The 15,126-nt window shown below is 41.8% G+C and overlaps 1 protein-coding gene across 2 annotated transcripts; it reads left to right on the top strand.

Moving 5' to 3' along the window:
• The first annotated feature begins 2,284 nt into the window (after window positions 1–2,284).
• Window positions 2,285–12,956, top strand: LOC115207858 (GATA-binding factor 2). Of its 2 annotated transcripts, none has more exons than XM_029775369.1 (6): window positions 2,285–2,504; window positions 2,901–3,422; window positions 4,225–4,815; window positions 8,348–8,493; window positions 11,806–11,931; window positions 12,508–12,956. In XM_029775369.1, the coding sequence occupies exons 2-6, from the start codon at window positions 3,191–3,193 to the stop codon at window positions 12,793–12,795; spliced, it is 1,383 nt and encodes a 460-aa protein (XP_029631229.1). In that variant the 5' UTR covers window positions 2,285–2,504; window positions 2,901–3,190; the 3' UTR covers window positions 12,796–12,956. The 2 variants fall into 2 exon arrangements, with proteins under 2 accessions (XP_029631229.1, XP_029631228.1); XM_029775368.1 differs by having other exon boundaries at window positions 8,336–8,493.
• The last annotated feature ends 2,170 nt before the right edge of the window (window positions 12,957–15,126 follow it).

Genomic DNA, 15,126 nt, shown 5'->3' with positions numbered 1-15,126 from the left:
TTCGTCTTCTCTGGGGTCAAATCAAATTCCTGGTCAGGCTAGTGCGACCCAATCTCAGTCTCGCTGTCTTCTGTTGCCACTGGATCTATGTAGACACATTTCTGGATCTATGTAGACACACATCAAAAGACTACTTTATTTATAATTAATACTGCAATCTACTGCATTCATCCCAATAGAGTGTCTTTGCATTTATCCGAGTTTATCCTTTGAGAGGTAAGCAGATCTCGTGCTCCCCCATCTCCATCTACTCCTTTAAGTATTATTAAAAGTTAATTTCCTGATAATAATGTTGTTCTCCTCTAAAGATGCGGTGACGTCAGGGAGGGGCGTCAGATAAGCGGCTAGTTGGTGGGACAGGGCCTTGAGCTCCCTCCTCACATTATTCCCTGTCATTCATATTCACACCACCACCTTGCTCATCTATAGACTGCTCTCTCTCTCTCTCTCTCTCTCTCACTCTCTCTCTCTCACACACACACACACACACACACACACACACACACACACACACACACACACACACACACACACACACACACACACACACACACACACACACACACACACACACACACACACACGACCTACAAAATAAAAATAGTTAAACCAATTAATCTAAGTTACACAAATATATATAATTTTCTGAAAAATATGTTTTTTTTCACAAAAGTAGTGCACTGGGACATGACCAGTTTTAGCGTACCATGTAGATGTCTGTAGCAGGGGCAAAACCTTTTTTGTTTAGCATCTTCGCTTACAACAGTGTCTTGCAGGATTCAATAGTTGGAATTAAAAAGTTGTTGCCCTATCCCTTTCTCTGCAATTGACATTCTAATGGAATACAGAAAGAAAAAAACCATGTCCTCAAACATTTACATCAAAAGTTGCAACGTTCTGGGTAAAGACACAAAACATCCACATCAAATTAAATATTTTTATTTTTTAAATAACATGGAAAATCCCATTTTGTGCAGTATTAATTTACCATCCTTACAAACCACTTAATGTAAATGTACATTACTGTATTGTACATAGGCTGGTCATCTAGGTTTATACCTGTAGACTTTACATCACCATGAAGAAAAACAATGCACAATAAGGTAATTGAGTACATTGAGACATCAAGTGGTTTGTGATGTTGTGGCTCAGTTGATAGAGCATGGTGTTTGCAATGCTAGGGTTGTAGGTTTGATTCCCACGGGGACCAGTATGAAAATGTATGCATTATTATTGTAAGTTGCTTTGGACAAGAGTGTCTGCGAAAATATAAAAGGAATGAATAGAACATTTCAGTTTTCACATAGAAATAAGTTACATTTGCGTAGTATTTCGAGAAACTGGTAAACATATAAGTATTTTTATTTCCCGCGAGAAGGGGATATGACAACATATTACATATACCAGCTGAAATGTGCCCCCCACTCCAAAATAAAACAGTTCTCTCAACAAACATTCATCATTCATTTCTCAAACATTCATCATAGGTGCGACAAAAATCTGGAAAGCTTTGCCCGCGGGACAATGACACCGGTGGCGACACCATGTCTTTGCACCCGTGGCTGGACCCGTTTTTTGGGTCAGCGATATTGGGACCATATACTAAACAAACCCCATTTGGTGGCCCTCTATGGCTGGTAACGCCCTGTGCGCTGCTGACCCGCCAGTCGAAGGAGGCATTAATATGTAAAGCAGCGTGTGATCGCCGCTGATTCACAAACATGTTTATACTACACGAAAGAGCACACTGTCAGCCAAAAGAGCACACACCACAGCCATCACTCTGTCAGAATGTTAGTAATTCATAGGCTGAACAACATGAATAAGATTTACATTGGAGTAGCCTAGCCTATTTAAATTATTACGCATTTTTACGTATGGGATGTAAAAGTCTGGCATATAGTTTAATGTAGCCTAAATATAAAGAGGTATACATACTCATGCCTATTGGAAATAACTTTTTTATTCAAATATAAAGTGATCATTACACTTGGCATAAACAAAGACATTTCTCCCCTGGTTGAGAAAGCATTGGTGTGGGTGGTGGCCAGGGGCTGCTTCACTAACAAGGTGACGCTGTTGATTAATACGTTCTGGGATGAGACAAGCATACAGGGGCCAGGGCTGTCCGCTCGCTGGTGCTTGGGATGGAGAGGCGAATGGCATGGTGATTCTGCAGAGGCAGTTGTCAGAATTGGCAAAGGCAGAATCCAATTGGCTGTCGCGGGATCAACGCCGAAGTCAAGACTCCGCCCCTGCGCACATGACATGGAATTCACTGGCGCCAGTGCTGACAGTTCTTACAGCTGCATGTCGCTAAAGGCCTATCCGTCTCCATCGGAGTTTACGCAGCAGATAACCCTACGCCAAAACATAGGAAAAATAGACCAAACATATGCCGTATAAATTGAGTCAATACAAGAAAGGAAAATATACTTGCTAACTGGAGGAGAATTCTACCAAAGGGGCTTGACATCGGAATAACCAAGCCTGAGACAGATAAGGTATTTGCATAAAATATATATAATTTTCTTCTCCAAAATTGTGTGAAGAAAACAAATAATTTCTTACGCTTTGTAAGAATTTTAACCGTTTGTTCTGAGTGTACTGACGATGATTAGTTTACTAGTCTATATGCAGAGTATGTGGGTTCAAAAGTACTTATCTGTGCGCGTTACGGTGAGGATAGGTTCCTCGGAATGGGAGTGGGTGGGGACGAGTGATTCGAGGTGTTTATCTTATGTTGCACCTTTACATACATCACTTACAAATCGCACATAAAAATAAGCAGCCTCCCCGAATTATTCTCTTAGGACTGGACAGGCATACAAAGAAAAAAACACCCAACACCTTGTAAATGCCTCTGAAATATGAACATCCTATTTTTGGTTGTATTACAGGTGTCCCGTGTCAAACACTACCCGATGCCTGTAGAAGGAGAGAGACAAGAGGATCTCATCGGACTACTAGTGAGGACCGATTTATAGGAGATTGACGAGCGAAAATTCTCTACACATTTATGTTCTGTTTTCCACAATAGGAGGACATTTTATCAGGAGAGGGAGGCTCATTTTTTTTTTATAGACAAAGCGGAGAGAGAGGAAGGTTCAGGAACACGTTGTCCTCTCTCTAGAGAGGCCCCTCTTCTCTTTTCACCCTGTTTGCCCAACACGGAGAGATCCACACAGACATGGATATAGCGGCTGATCCACCTCGGTGGATGCACCACCACGCCGTGCTGAACGGCCAACACCCGGATTCTCACCACCCCGGCCTTTCGCATAACTACATGGAGCCCACCGCGCAACTTCTGCCCCCGGACGAGGTGGATGTTTTCTTTAACCATCTTGACTCGCAGGGAAACCCGTACTACCACAACTCCGCTCATGCACGGGCCAGAGTGTCCTACAGTCAAGCTCACGGTAAGACCTCACATTCACTTTCCTAAACAACTTCATTATCAGGATAAAGCAGGAATTATCGTGGGCATAGGCTATTCATGTATTTTCTCAAAGCAATACAAAATCCGCAAAGGCTTATTTACCCATTAATGTGGGTGGGTTTAAATGCATCGGTTTGATAGGCCTACTAGTTGAATTTGCATTACTGTCTGATAGATAGCATGCTATAAAGTTACATTTGCATTACTGTCTGATAGATAGCATGCTATAAAGTTGCATTTGCATGGGAGAACAAAAATGTAAGGCAGTGGATGAGACCATTAAAAGTTGTGGACACGAGAGCAATTCAGCTGATGACAAAAATAAGGAAATTATAGTCAAATAAATGTCATTTACCCTTCTTGACTGAAGAACTAGTCAGATAAACAAGGAGTGAGAAACGATGTAATAATACATAGCTGAAAGGGTGTCATGTATTTCTGCTTGGGTCAAGCGAAAGAGGTTCCAGTGAACTTACCAGACCCCATGCATGTCGTTGCTACATCTTTATCATTGACTATAAAATATCAAGATGACTCAAAACGAGAAAAATATATTTCTGCGGTTATAGTTTCTGTGGTTTTGTCTGAATACCTGCCAACTGCGTTTTTTGTGCCCCTCGCGAATCGAATAATTCCTTTAAGCACGCTGCGTCAACAGGTTAAGGACTTCGGTGTCCCAACTTTCTGTAATCCTATGGCATCACATCATCAATGAGAGCTGTAACATTATTAGCTGGTTTGTGTATTCCATCTATGAACATGTTATTCTACTATTCTTACAGCTCGCTTCGCTGGGGGTCAGGTCTGCCGGCCACATCTCCTGCATAGCCCGGGGATTTCATGGCTAGAGCCCGGCAAAGCAGCCCTCTCAGCGGCCCACCATCACAACGCATGGGCGGTCAGCCACTTCAGCAAGACCGGGCTACATGCCTCAGGCTCCGGGGCTCATGGTGGCCTATACCCCTGCAGCAGCAACGCCAGCACGGCCTCGGCCTCCTCGTTAACACCCGCGTCCCATTCGAGTCCACATCTCTACAGTTTTCCCCCTACCCCGCCGAAAGATGTCTCCCCAGACCCCGGGGCCGCCTCACCCTCATCCTCTACCCCGAGAATGGACGAGAAAGATTCTATCAAGTATCAAATGTCAATTTCTGACGGCATGAAAATGGAGGGTTCCAGTCCTCTCCGGAGCAGCCTGGCCTCAATGAGCGCACAGACCCCATCCACCCACCACCCCATACCGACCTACCCCACATACTCTCTCCCGGCAGCGCATGACTACGGGGGCAGTCTCTTCCACCCTGGCAGCCTGCTCGGAGGATCATCCTCCAGCTTCACCCCGAAATGTAAAAGCAAAACTCGGTCGTGCTCAGGTGAGTTTCATCTTATCTCGAAAATGTGTTACAAATGTTTGTGTTACAGAGTAAAATGATTATGAAATTATCATTTTATATTATTTTTATTATGACAGAACACACTGAAATTATGTTATTGGATATAGGCTTTATAGGCTATATTTAAGCTATCTTAGTGTTATAACAGTTTTGTTTTATCTAAATCCATAATTGCGTTAAAAAACAAATAGCCTATATTAAAACAAGAATACTATGAACGTGTATTGAATTACTGCCATGCACTCAACAAACTGAACACCGTTTAAACTAAAGACATTTTTACACCAAACAATATAAGATACCTATGTAGATAATAAATATAGCCTAAATAAAAATAAAAATATATAATAGCTAGCCTAGAATTTTTACGTATATTTTGATGAATGTATATATTAAGGCCTGTGTTTAAATGCATGCGTAAATATTCCCCAATGTAGGCTATTCTATAAGACTGATATTTTTTTATGAATGAAACGTCCATGGCATTTTCAAAACTCGCAGTTTAATGCAATTTGATTTACTCCGTTATCAATCTTTCCATAAACGTCCATAGAAAATAGGACAAAATGGGATGACAATATGCAGTATCGTCATAATTAGCCTTGACGTGGAAGTAGAAGTAGTGTGCATGGAATAATTGGGCTGAGGGTTACATCGTGCATGTATGGTCTGGAATAATTGGGCTGAGGGTTACATCGTGCATGTATGGTCTGGAATAATTGGGCTGAGGGTTACATCGTGCATGTATGTTGTCATAACTCCTTTCATAGCTCTTTTCACACACACACCGGTTTCTTTCGTCGCCACAACACAGTCCGCCTCGAAAGAACCAGTAGGAAGGTGTAGGCCCCTACACACACATACACCTAAAGCAGTGATATCCACATAATAGTAATCCTGTATGTGAATTGCTTTGCTTAGCCTATGGATCAAGAATGTTAACTCAAAATCTATTTTCTTCCCCAAGAGGACACAAACATGTATTATAGTTAACTATAATAACGAGACTAATTATATAAATAAAAGGTTATGAATAACTGTTTATTTGTTATGGTGTGGGGGTGGACAGATACAACAATAAGAAGTGGTGTGAGGTTATGCTATGCTGTGTCCTCTTCGACGATTTTTTATGACCTAATTTATGCAGCCACGTTTTTAAACAGAAGGCATACCGTTTCCTCTTTATTATGTCAACTGGTCATATCCATTCTGCATTTTTGTTTTATACAAATCGGTAATATCAACAGATATAGGCCTAATGTAATTATAATGATAATGTAGGCTTAGACTAATAATTAGAAGAAAATCTGTGAAGAAATAAAACGATCCCAGTGTCCCAGGCCTGAGTAATATACGTTTGTCCAGGCTACTTTATTTGGTTGAAAAAGACAGGCAATGCGTACTGCCTCGCTTCACGCATACACCCAAGCCCTGTAGCTCGGCTGAGCGCGGGCCCGCTTCGGCTGACACGTTTATTATCCTCTTTTGTAAACCGCGACTCAATTACGCTCGAGCTGGCACGCCCTTGAGAACGGTGAACTGGATACAGCCCCGGAGGTGTGAAAAGAAGATCCACTCGAGCATTTGGGCCAAAAAACTCAGTATTTACAATCAGCCGTTTCTTTGTTACATAATACAGCATTGTCGAGACTGACATTTGATGACTCTAGGCAGAGCTGATTGCCTTCAAGCAGCCCCTATCTTATAACCCTCCATTTTACTGAGCACCAGTATTAATTTGTTAGAGAAAGAAAGCACCAACAAAAAATCAATTCACCATATTTCACAACTAAGGATTAGATGTCTCAACATAAACCCCAAGAGTAGTCCTAAAAATAAAACCCACATCTGTCAGTGTGCTATTATGGTCATTGGAAGACAGAGGCACAACTTCCATCATGAACACCCAGATAGGTGTTTGGAAGTGGAACCTCCTCACTGATATATTTATGTCTTAGGTGCTCTCCCTGACATGAAGGAATAGACTGTCCTGTTACTAGGAGTTTTTCTTTGTGGGGATGTCCAGTATTGGTGGCTTGCAGGACCACAGAACTCTATAGCATCACACTATTCTGGTGGAGTCCCTGCTCATGCATACCTTAGAGGCACTTCCTGTTTGACTAACCCTAATCCAGGCCCCCTTCCTCTCTCTCTCCATCTCAGTCTCCCTCTTTTTTCTCTCCCTCCTTCTATGGCTCTCCATACTCAGCATTATGTGGAGCCACCAACAGAGGCAAAGGCCCACAAGTATGTTAGTATTACCTCTACTAGTCTAGACTGACAATCTGATCCACATTATAGGCAGCACAGATATTTCAAAATGACTACCTTAGTTTGCACTGGTTAGGTCACTTTAAGGAATGGTCATTATTCCTAAGAATTCCGATTTAAAGTGAGTTATAGCAGGCTGATATAATGATGAGCTGATGAGGCTGAGAGAGAAACAAGGAGATGTTGATTATCAGACCATCTTTGCCACATGTACACACACGCACAGACTCACACCCACTAAAGCAGGGATCATGAACTAGATTCAGCCGTGGGCCAATTTTTTCTTTTGTGGATGTTTAGGGGGCCGGAACATAATTGCAAATAATTTGTAGACTTCAAATTGACCGCAATAAGCTCAAACAGATATAATGTTTTCCTAAAACAATAATTTCAAACCTTGCTAACATTTGTGTACTATCAAGTGTATATGTCTATTATGCGTGGGAATACTTGGGAACAGATGTCTTTAATTAAAATCACTTGGAGCTGATTTCCTTGTGTTTTTAAAGTCTTTTGTGTCAAACATTTATTTATTTCTACATTTATTTAATACTTTGGGGGCCAAATAAAACCACCCGTGGGCCAAATTTGGCCCGCGGGCCGCCAGTTGGGGAATCCGGCACTAAAGGTTAATTTTCACCATAATGTATATATGGGGAGGAAAATCATTGTAATCACAGCAAAATGTAGAGAAACAGCCTACATTTCATTGTGGGTGTATGGGTACCCCTGTCTGAAGCATGCCTGGGTCCCAGCTGACCCAAAACTGACCCAAAACTGACCCAAAACTGACAGGGAGGAACTTAAACAGGTCAAACAGAACAAAGCCTGGCAGCAGCATTTTCATGTTGTTATTCCAAGAGTCTGCAGAGGGTTAAACACACACTCTCTTTCACACAAACTTCAGACCAAAAATACGCAGCCTTCTCATATTAACAGGAGTAAATCAACCAACTCCTACTAACAGGAATTCAAGAACAGAACTAGAGAGTAGAAATTAGAAACAAAAAATTCATTCTTAAAATTCATTCTTAAAACTTTTCCCATGCTTCTGTGCACCTAACATAAAAATATGCAGTCCTCGCATAGTTTTTCAGACTAATTAACATATCATTTAAAAACTTGTACATGCCACTGCTACAGATTCCATAATTGTTATGTATGATAAATGTATCATTAGAGTTAACAGGTTAATTTTATAAATGTCCCTGTGGTCTCCCTCCACCTGCATGCTGCTCAGAGGGGCGTGAGTGTGTCAACTGTGGAGCCACCTCTACCCCCCTGTGGCGACGGGATGGTACGGGCCACTACTTGTGCAACGCCTGCGGACTCTACCATAAGATGAACGGTCAGAACCGACCTCTCATCAAGCCCAAACGCAGACTGGTGAGTACACCAATCCACACACGCACACACACGCACGCACACACACACGCACGCACGCACACACACACACACACACACACACGTGGAGGGCGGAGATGGGAGGGGGCAAAAAAAGAACAAGGTAGGGGGAGAGGGGCGAGGAGGGCCATAATTCCAGGAAAGTTATATTTTCCCAATCAGTTTCCGGGAATTGTGTTTCCCACTCACCCTTGTGCTCCTTTACACAGGCTGTTAGCGGAGTGCTGGCTATCTGTGCTGTTTCTACTATCATTATTGCTGCTACTTGTGATACTGCTACTGATACCAGGGCCGGCACAGGCCTCTCTATCATCCCTCACTATATAGCTCACTGTGACTGTCTGCTGTGGAGGCTGTATGAGGGACTGGTGCACTGCACGCTTTGTGTTATTAAGTCACTTTATAGGTAATAGAAGAAAGGAAAAATCATGTGTTTCTTTTCTCTGTGAGTGAATCTAGGTGACTGGTGTGCAACACACTTGTAAATGGATATCTCTCTGTCTTTTGCTCAGCCAAATGCTGGACTGGGCCTTCTTGCTGCTTGGCTGATATCACATTGTGTACTTCTCATCGTGAACTCATTTCAACATCAATGTTGTGTTTTCCTCAGAGGGCAGCAGCCAGGTCAGATCCAGACTAATATAGACCTGTTACACAGCAATTCAATGGACTATGTAAATGTTGGCATTACTGAAAATAGTCCTTCCAGACTTAATGTGCTGGTGACTCCATTGATTGCAAAAATAAAATACAAATTTGTTGGGGTTAAATGTTAAAAGCTATTATTTTCATATAACAGCAACTATTTATAGCACTGCGCTAACCAGACTTTAAAACCCTTGGTCTCAACAACAACAAACACGCAATGAAGATGGCACCTCTGAAACTCTGCAATGGAGGGAATTGATACGACCCAATGAGATATAGATTTGCATCAAATACGAAAAACAAAGAAATAGGATTCTCCACGGCCTGTTGACAGATATATGAAGGCCTAAAAAATGATATGCATAAATGCCAAAATCTCTCGATTCAAGATATGATCTGAATATTTTCTGTAACATTTCGAATAGCCCACAATGTGCTACCGTTCGCGGGCGTAAACCTATTTGCATGTGGCCTAATACATCAATAGCATAATAATAATATTAATAATAATATTCATAATAATTATAATGGTAGAAATAATGTAATACATAATTTAATAATAACCATAAAAAATGTGTTTCATTGAGCTAATTTCACTACTAGGCTTATAAACTCGATAATTTATTTATTCTAGCAACTCGTAGCTGATTTTTTTCAAGAGTATTTTTTTTCCACGCCCCTCTTGAATAAATAAATAGGGGGTTTGCAGAAATAGAGACATTTCTTTAAAGCAAACTTCAATAAAGTTACGTTAAACCAACGTGGAATAGACCTTGAATTTATGTCGGTGCCCAGTGGGTAGGCTTATTTTCTGCAAATTCATATTTGGAATTTGAATGTCGGCCTAATTAGCGTACGCCTGTTCAAATGATTTACGAATCGGTTCCAAAATGTCTCATGGTGCATAATAAGATTATTAATCTATTAATCAAAGGTTACGGATGACAGTATTGAACGCATTTAATGGTTGAGACATAAGTAGATAATTTAGGCCTACATATTTCATGTCGACTGCGTTTGTTTAAGGACCATCCTAGAGATCATATAATCCTGTGCGCATCTTGATAAGAGAATGTTCGAGATATGGCTGAGGCAAATACAGACAGACTATTGACATTCAGCCGACAGCATGAAGACTGCACTGATCTGAATCATCCAATGCAGGCTATACAAAAAGCATCACCGACGCGACTCCGTTTGATTTTGGACTGTAGGCCTATTTAGAGAGTCTAGAGACCCGTTTTTAGATTTTTCTGAAACATTTGATTTGAGCAGTTTTACATTGTAAGCTGAAACGCCATGTAGGCCTAGGCTATGCATTTTAGGGCCAAAGCATATCCCTGGACCACAATCAATATAGCTTAAACCTGCATAAAAAGCATATTAAAGTTTCATAATTTTCCCTTTGGTCCTAATGTCTGAAAAATCCAGTCGTTGTTTTTCTCCCTGAGTCAGTAGCCGGTGCTACTTTTCAGCTCGCGTGTTTTCAGTACTCGCGCAGGGTCCTTCCAGTCGTTTCCTATCCGGATATCTGCCGGTACCGATAAGGAAGCGAGGCCAGCACATGTTTCCGTCCGTCGCGCGCTAGTACATTTACTTTTTTTTTAAATAGCAGTGGTCAAGCAGGCCAGCCCTCAATTTATAGAATATAGCAAAGCGATTAGTACAACATTTCAGGACACTTTATGTGCACAGAAAAAAAGCAATGTAGAGCTAGATGCTTGCAGGCCGGGCAGGGGAGGTGAAATAAAGGGATTTATGCCCTGCTACCTGTGGGACAATGGCTCGGGCTCCAGCCTCGACTTGTAGACTTCTTTACTACGAAGTTTGTTTATGTAGGGCAATTTTGAGCAATTTCTACTTGAATCAATAGAGAGGTACTTTGCATTAATCCATGTTTTATGACTGTCCTTAGGTGTGTAGGCCCATGCACTATTCTGACTGAGGGTTCAGATTACCATATTTTGCTGAAGGGGTATATGTACGTTTTATGCGTGTAACTGTCTCATATTAAGTGTGAAGAATCCATCTGTAATGACAGGGGATTGCACAGGCTGCCCAATGGCCCCCCTTCCTACCTAATCTCTATTCAATAGCAATGCTTTGCATCTGAGAGGAAGAGCTTTGATAGTCAGTGTTCATCAGTGTACTACTGTGTCTGTGAAATTAAAAAGATTTCACATGCTGGGAGAAAACTGTAGCCAATAAAGACAACGCATTACTTTCTTATATGATCTATTCAGCATGACTTTTATAGTAACCCCTGATTTATTAGGTTAATAGAGACCAATTCAAACACTAACAATACAACTATTTGGTGTATTTGATCAATATTCTGTCAGGGAATGTAAAGACTGGATACCTTTTCACTGCATAATTACGTCATTATTGAATCACATTGCAATAAACTATCAAACTATCACGCAATATGAATACATTTCTGATATCATATGCAAATCTATAACTGTAAGGAACAACTTCCATCTAAAACAGCATGAAATATTATGTTTTCTCGGCTCCTGGCAGCCGATATACAAATACTATACACACAGCCCGGCACTAACGTCATTCCCAACCTATGCTTTCATGTGTTGTGTGTCCGTGCTGTTGTGGTCGAATAAAGGCCTTCTTCATGTCCCCCTCCAGTCTGCGGCCAGACGAGCCGGCACCTGTTGTGCTAACTGTCAGACCACCACCACCACACTGTGGAGGCGCAACGGCAATGGAGACCCCGTGTGCAACGCCTGCGGCCTGTACTACAAGCTGCACAACGTAAGTCTCCCACTGCTGACAGCCTGACCAGCCCTTACCCACACGCAGCCAGCCAGGTCAGGAAGACCAAAAGGTTGCGTTGATTGGAAAAGGATAAGAAAGAGGGATAGGGAGAAAGGGATGGAGGGAAGGAGGGAGAGATGGATGCAGAGTTTGGCCCCTCAGACACACTGGGTCCTGTTGGTGTTTTCTTTGTGCTTTATTGTTTCCATGGTAGACGTCATCCCCTTGAGACTCACAATGGTGGGACTGTTATTCAGACAGACCAACTGCGTCTGTTCAAATGAGGCATAACTGTTGAAGGTTAAGTCTTGGTGCATTGCCATGTATTACATTGAATATGGTCTTGGTTTTAGTGAGTAAGCTGCGTACTGCGTACTGCTTCTGCATTTTATTTTTATTGTTACATTTCTTTAGAAAAAAAGACAAATAACTGTATCTAGAGTTCTCATAATAAATAATATGGTTATTCCTGTACATAGTCCATTCAATTCAAACACATTTAGTTGATTATAAACCCTTAGCACCATCCCAACCCGGTCACTCATCTCTCCCTCCATCTCCTTCTCCCTACAGGTGAACCGACCTCTGACCATGAAGAAGGAAGGCATCCAGACACGCAACCGCAAGATGTCCAACAAGTCCAAGAAGGGCAGGCGGGGCAACGACGGTTACGAGGAGCTCTCTAAGTGCATGCACGAGAAGTCCTCTCCTTTCAGCGCTTCCTCCCTGGCTGGACACATGACCCACATGGGCCACCTGCCCCCCTTTAGCCACGCCGGACACATGCTGCCCACCCCCACACCCATACACCCCTCCTTCGGCCACCCCCACCACTCCAACATGGTCACCGCCATGGGCTGAGCTGGGGAGGATGAGGAGGCACGTGAAGATTGTTCCGTTTTCTAATGGGGTTTGAGGGTCATATAGGCCTCTTGCTTGAGGACAATGTGTATAATGTTAAAGACATGCATTTGGTGTGTCTATGTTGATTGTCTTGCTGTATAGAGAGAATGTAAAGGGTACGGGGGGTATGGGGGGGTACGGGGGGTATGGGGGAACCAGGCAGCATCCACTGATGGGTGGGGTGGGGTTGGGGCGGGGCTATTTTACTCTCTATTAGGTACCTTCTTAGACCAGAGATAGACTACACCTCACCTCCACCCACCCCCATGCATATACCGGCCCCTCCCACCTCGCCCCCGTCCTGCTGCAGTGGTATGTGCCGAACAAGTCTGTAGTAACTGTGAATATTGTAAATGTGTGAGATACGAGGGTGGTGAAGACAACTTTGGGGCGAAGACAGAGCATTTCCCTTCACACCATTTAATAAATATATGCTGGATTTCTGCTCATGGACTTCTACTATTTTTAATGGACATTACAAAAAAAAAAGAAACAAGGGAAAAAAAAAGAGGTTTATAAAGCTTAATTTGAAACTGTATATTATTAATGGTATTATTATTATTGTTGTTATTATTGTTATCCAGATAATTTATTTTCACTGCCTTTTGTCTTTTTCTTTCACCTAAAACATTATGGATATTGTTATCACCATTTCTATCATTATAAATCTATTTTTAGCTGAAGCGCTTTCTCTGAGCTGTTAAACATTTTCCTCCTAATGAAAATAAAGGAATGAAGTTTATTTCTGCCAACTGCTCCCTCTTCACATGAACCCCAAGTGAATGAGAGGACTGTGTGTATTAAAACCTTCAGCAAGGAGACAGAGATACACAGAGCAGAGAAATAGATTGAATAAAACAGATACCCAGTATTTGACATTTCTGCTGCCACATTGGATACTTCATACAGAAAATCTGATGCTATTGTTGGAATAAAAGCTAATTTACACATTAACACGAGCAACATATCTGTTCTATCAATCCTATTTCTATGTTTGGGATAGTCTTTTTGACTTTTGTCCTGTTCTACATTACCTAGGCCTCTCCTGTTCATCAGTGTTGCCATGGTGATGAGCAGTAGCCTACACCTCTTGGTTTCTCTGTGATGTGTGTCTCTGTGCCACAGCACAGTATTGATTTGCTGCCTCTCTACTTAGCAGATAGAAAACCACACACCTGCTCTTTATTACCTGTCCAAAACAATTATAACCTGACAATCTGGATGCCATTACGTACTGATGATAATAAAGAAAACTTGTAAACATGAATGAGACTTCTCTGAGACTTATTTTCCCCGTGACACACACACACGCACGCGCACACACACACACACACACACACACACACACACACACACACACACACACACACACACACACACACACACACACACACACACACACACACACACACACACACACACACACACACACACACACACACACACACACACACACACACACACACACACACACACACACCCCGAATAGCAGGGTTCCCCAACTGGCTGCCTGCAGGTAATTTTATTGTTGGACATAAAATACTAAAAACACCAGCAAATCAGCTCTAAGGGATTTTAATTGTGGAAATCTTTTCCACAGTGTTGTCATGCATAATATAGAGATATGTAATCGTATACAAATGTAAGCACGTTTTGAAAGGATCATGTTTTTGTCAAATATTACATCTGTTTGGGCTTCTTGTGGTTGATTTGCAGTTTCAAATTATTTGTAATTATGTTCCGGCCTCCTGACCATCCATCCGCTCAAGAAAAAATAGTTCCGCGGCTGAATCTAGTTGATGATCCCTGCCATATAGCATAAAATGGGAATGGGAATGTGTGGGTAACAAGTGACTTAGCTTTGTGCCACTGCAGTAAGGGCAGAGCCGGCCCTACACTTCTGGGGGCCCTAAGCAAGATTTTAGTGGGCTCCCTCTTGACTGCGTAGAGAAATGTTTTAGTTTTAAAGTTAATTTCCTGCAAATCCACACATTTTTCCATGGGGAGTAGAGACATTTTTGCAGTTTTAAAGCTGATTTCCTGAGAAAGAAAACTGCTAAACTAGACACAAGCTGCTACTACTACAATTGGGATCATTTTCTTAAATCTTTTGACCTGAGAACTACAACAAAAACAGTAGCTAAATGGAATGGATGTCCTGTTCTGATTAAAATCATTGTGGGAAGTTAGTTGAATCAAGAGGCATTCAGCCATGGCATTGTAAACATTATTTTGGTTAGCTAGCCAGCTAACATTAACATAACTTGCTAGCTAGCTCTTCTATTTCTG

This window comes from Salmo trutta, chromosome 14 (assembly GCF_901001165.1).
Source record: "Salmo trutta chromosome 14, fSalTru1.1, whole genome shotgun sequence".
NCBI lineage: Eukaryota > Metazoa > Chordata > Actinopteri > Salmoniformes > Salmonidae > Salmo > Salmo trutta.
This window is presented reverse-complemented; position numbering and strand designations above follow the sequence as displayed.

Coding starts and splice junctions, on each gene's coding strand:
- LOC115207858 (XM_029775368.1), top strand. CDS start 3,191: ATGGATATAGCGGCTGATCCACCTCGGTGGATGCACCACCACGCCGTG. Junction 3,423..4,224: donor GTCCTACAGTCAAGCTCACG/GTAAGACCTCAC, acceptor CTATTCTTACAG/CTCGCTTCGCTGGGGGTCAG. Junction 11,932..12,507: donor TGTACTACAAGCTGCACAAC/GTAAGTCTCCCA, acceptor TTCTCCCTACAG/GTGAACCGACCTCTGACCAT.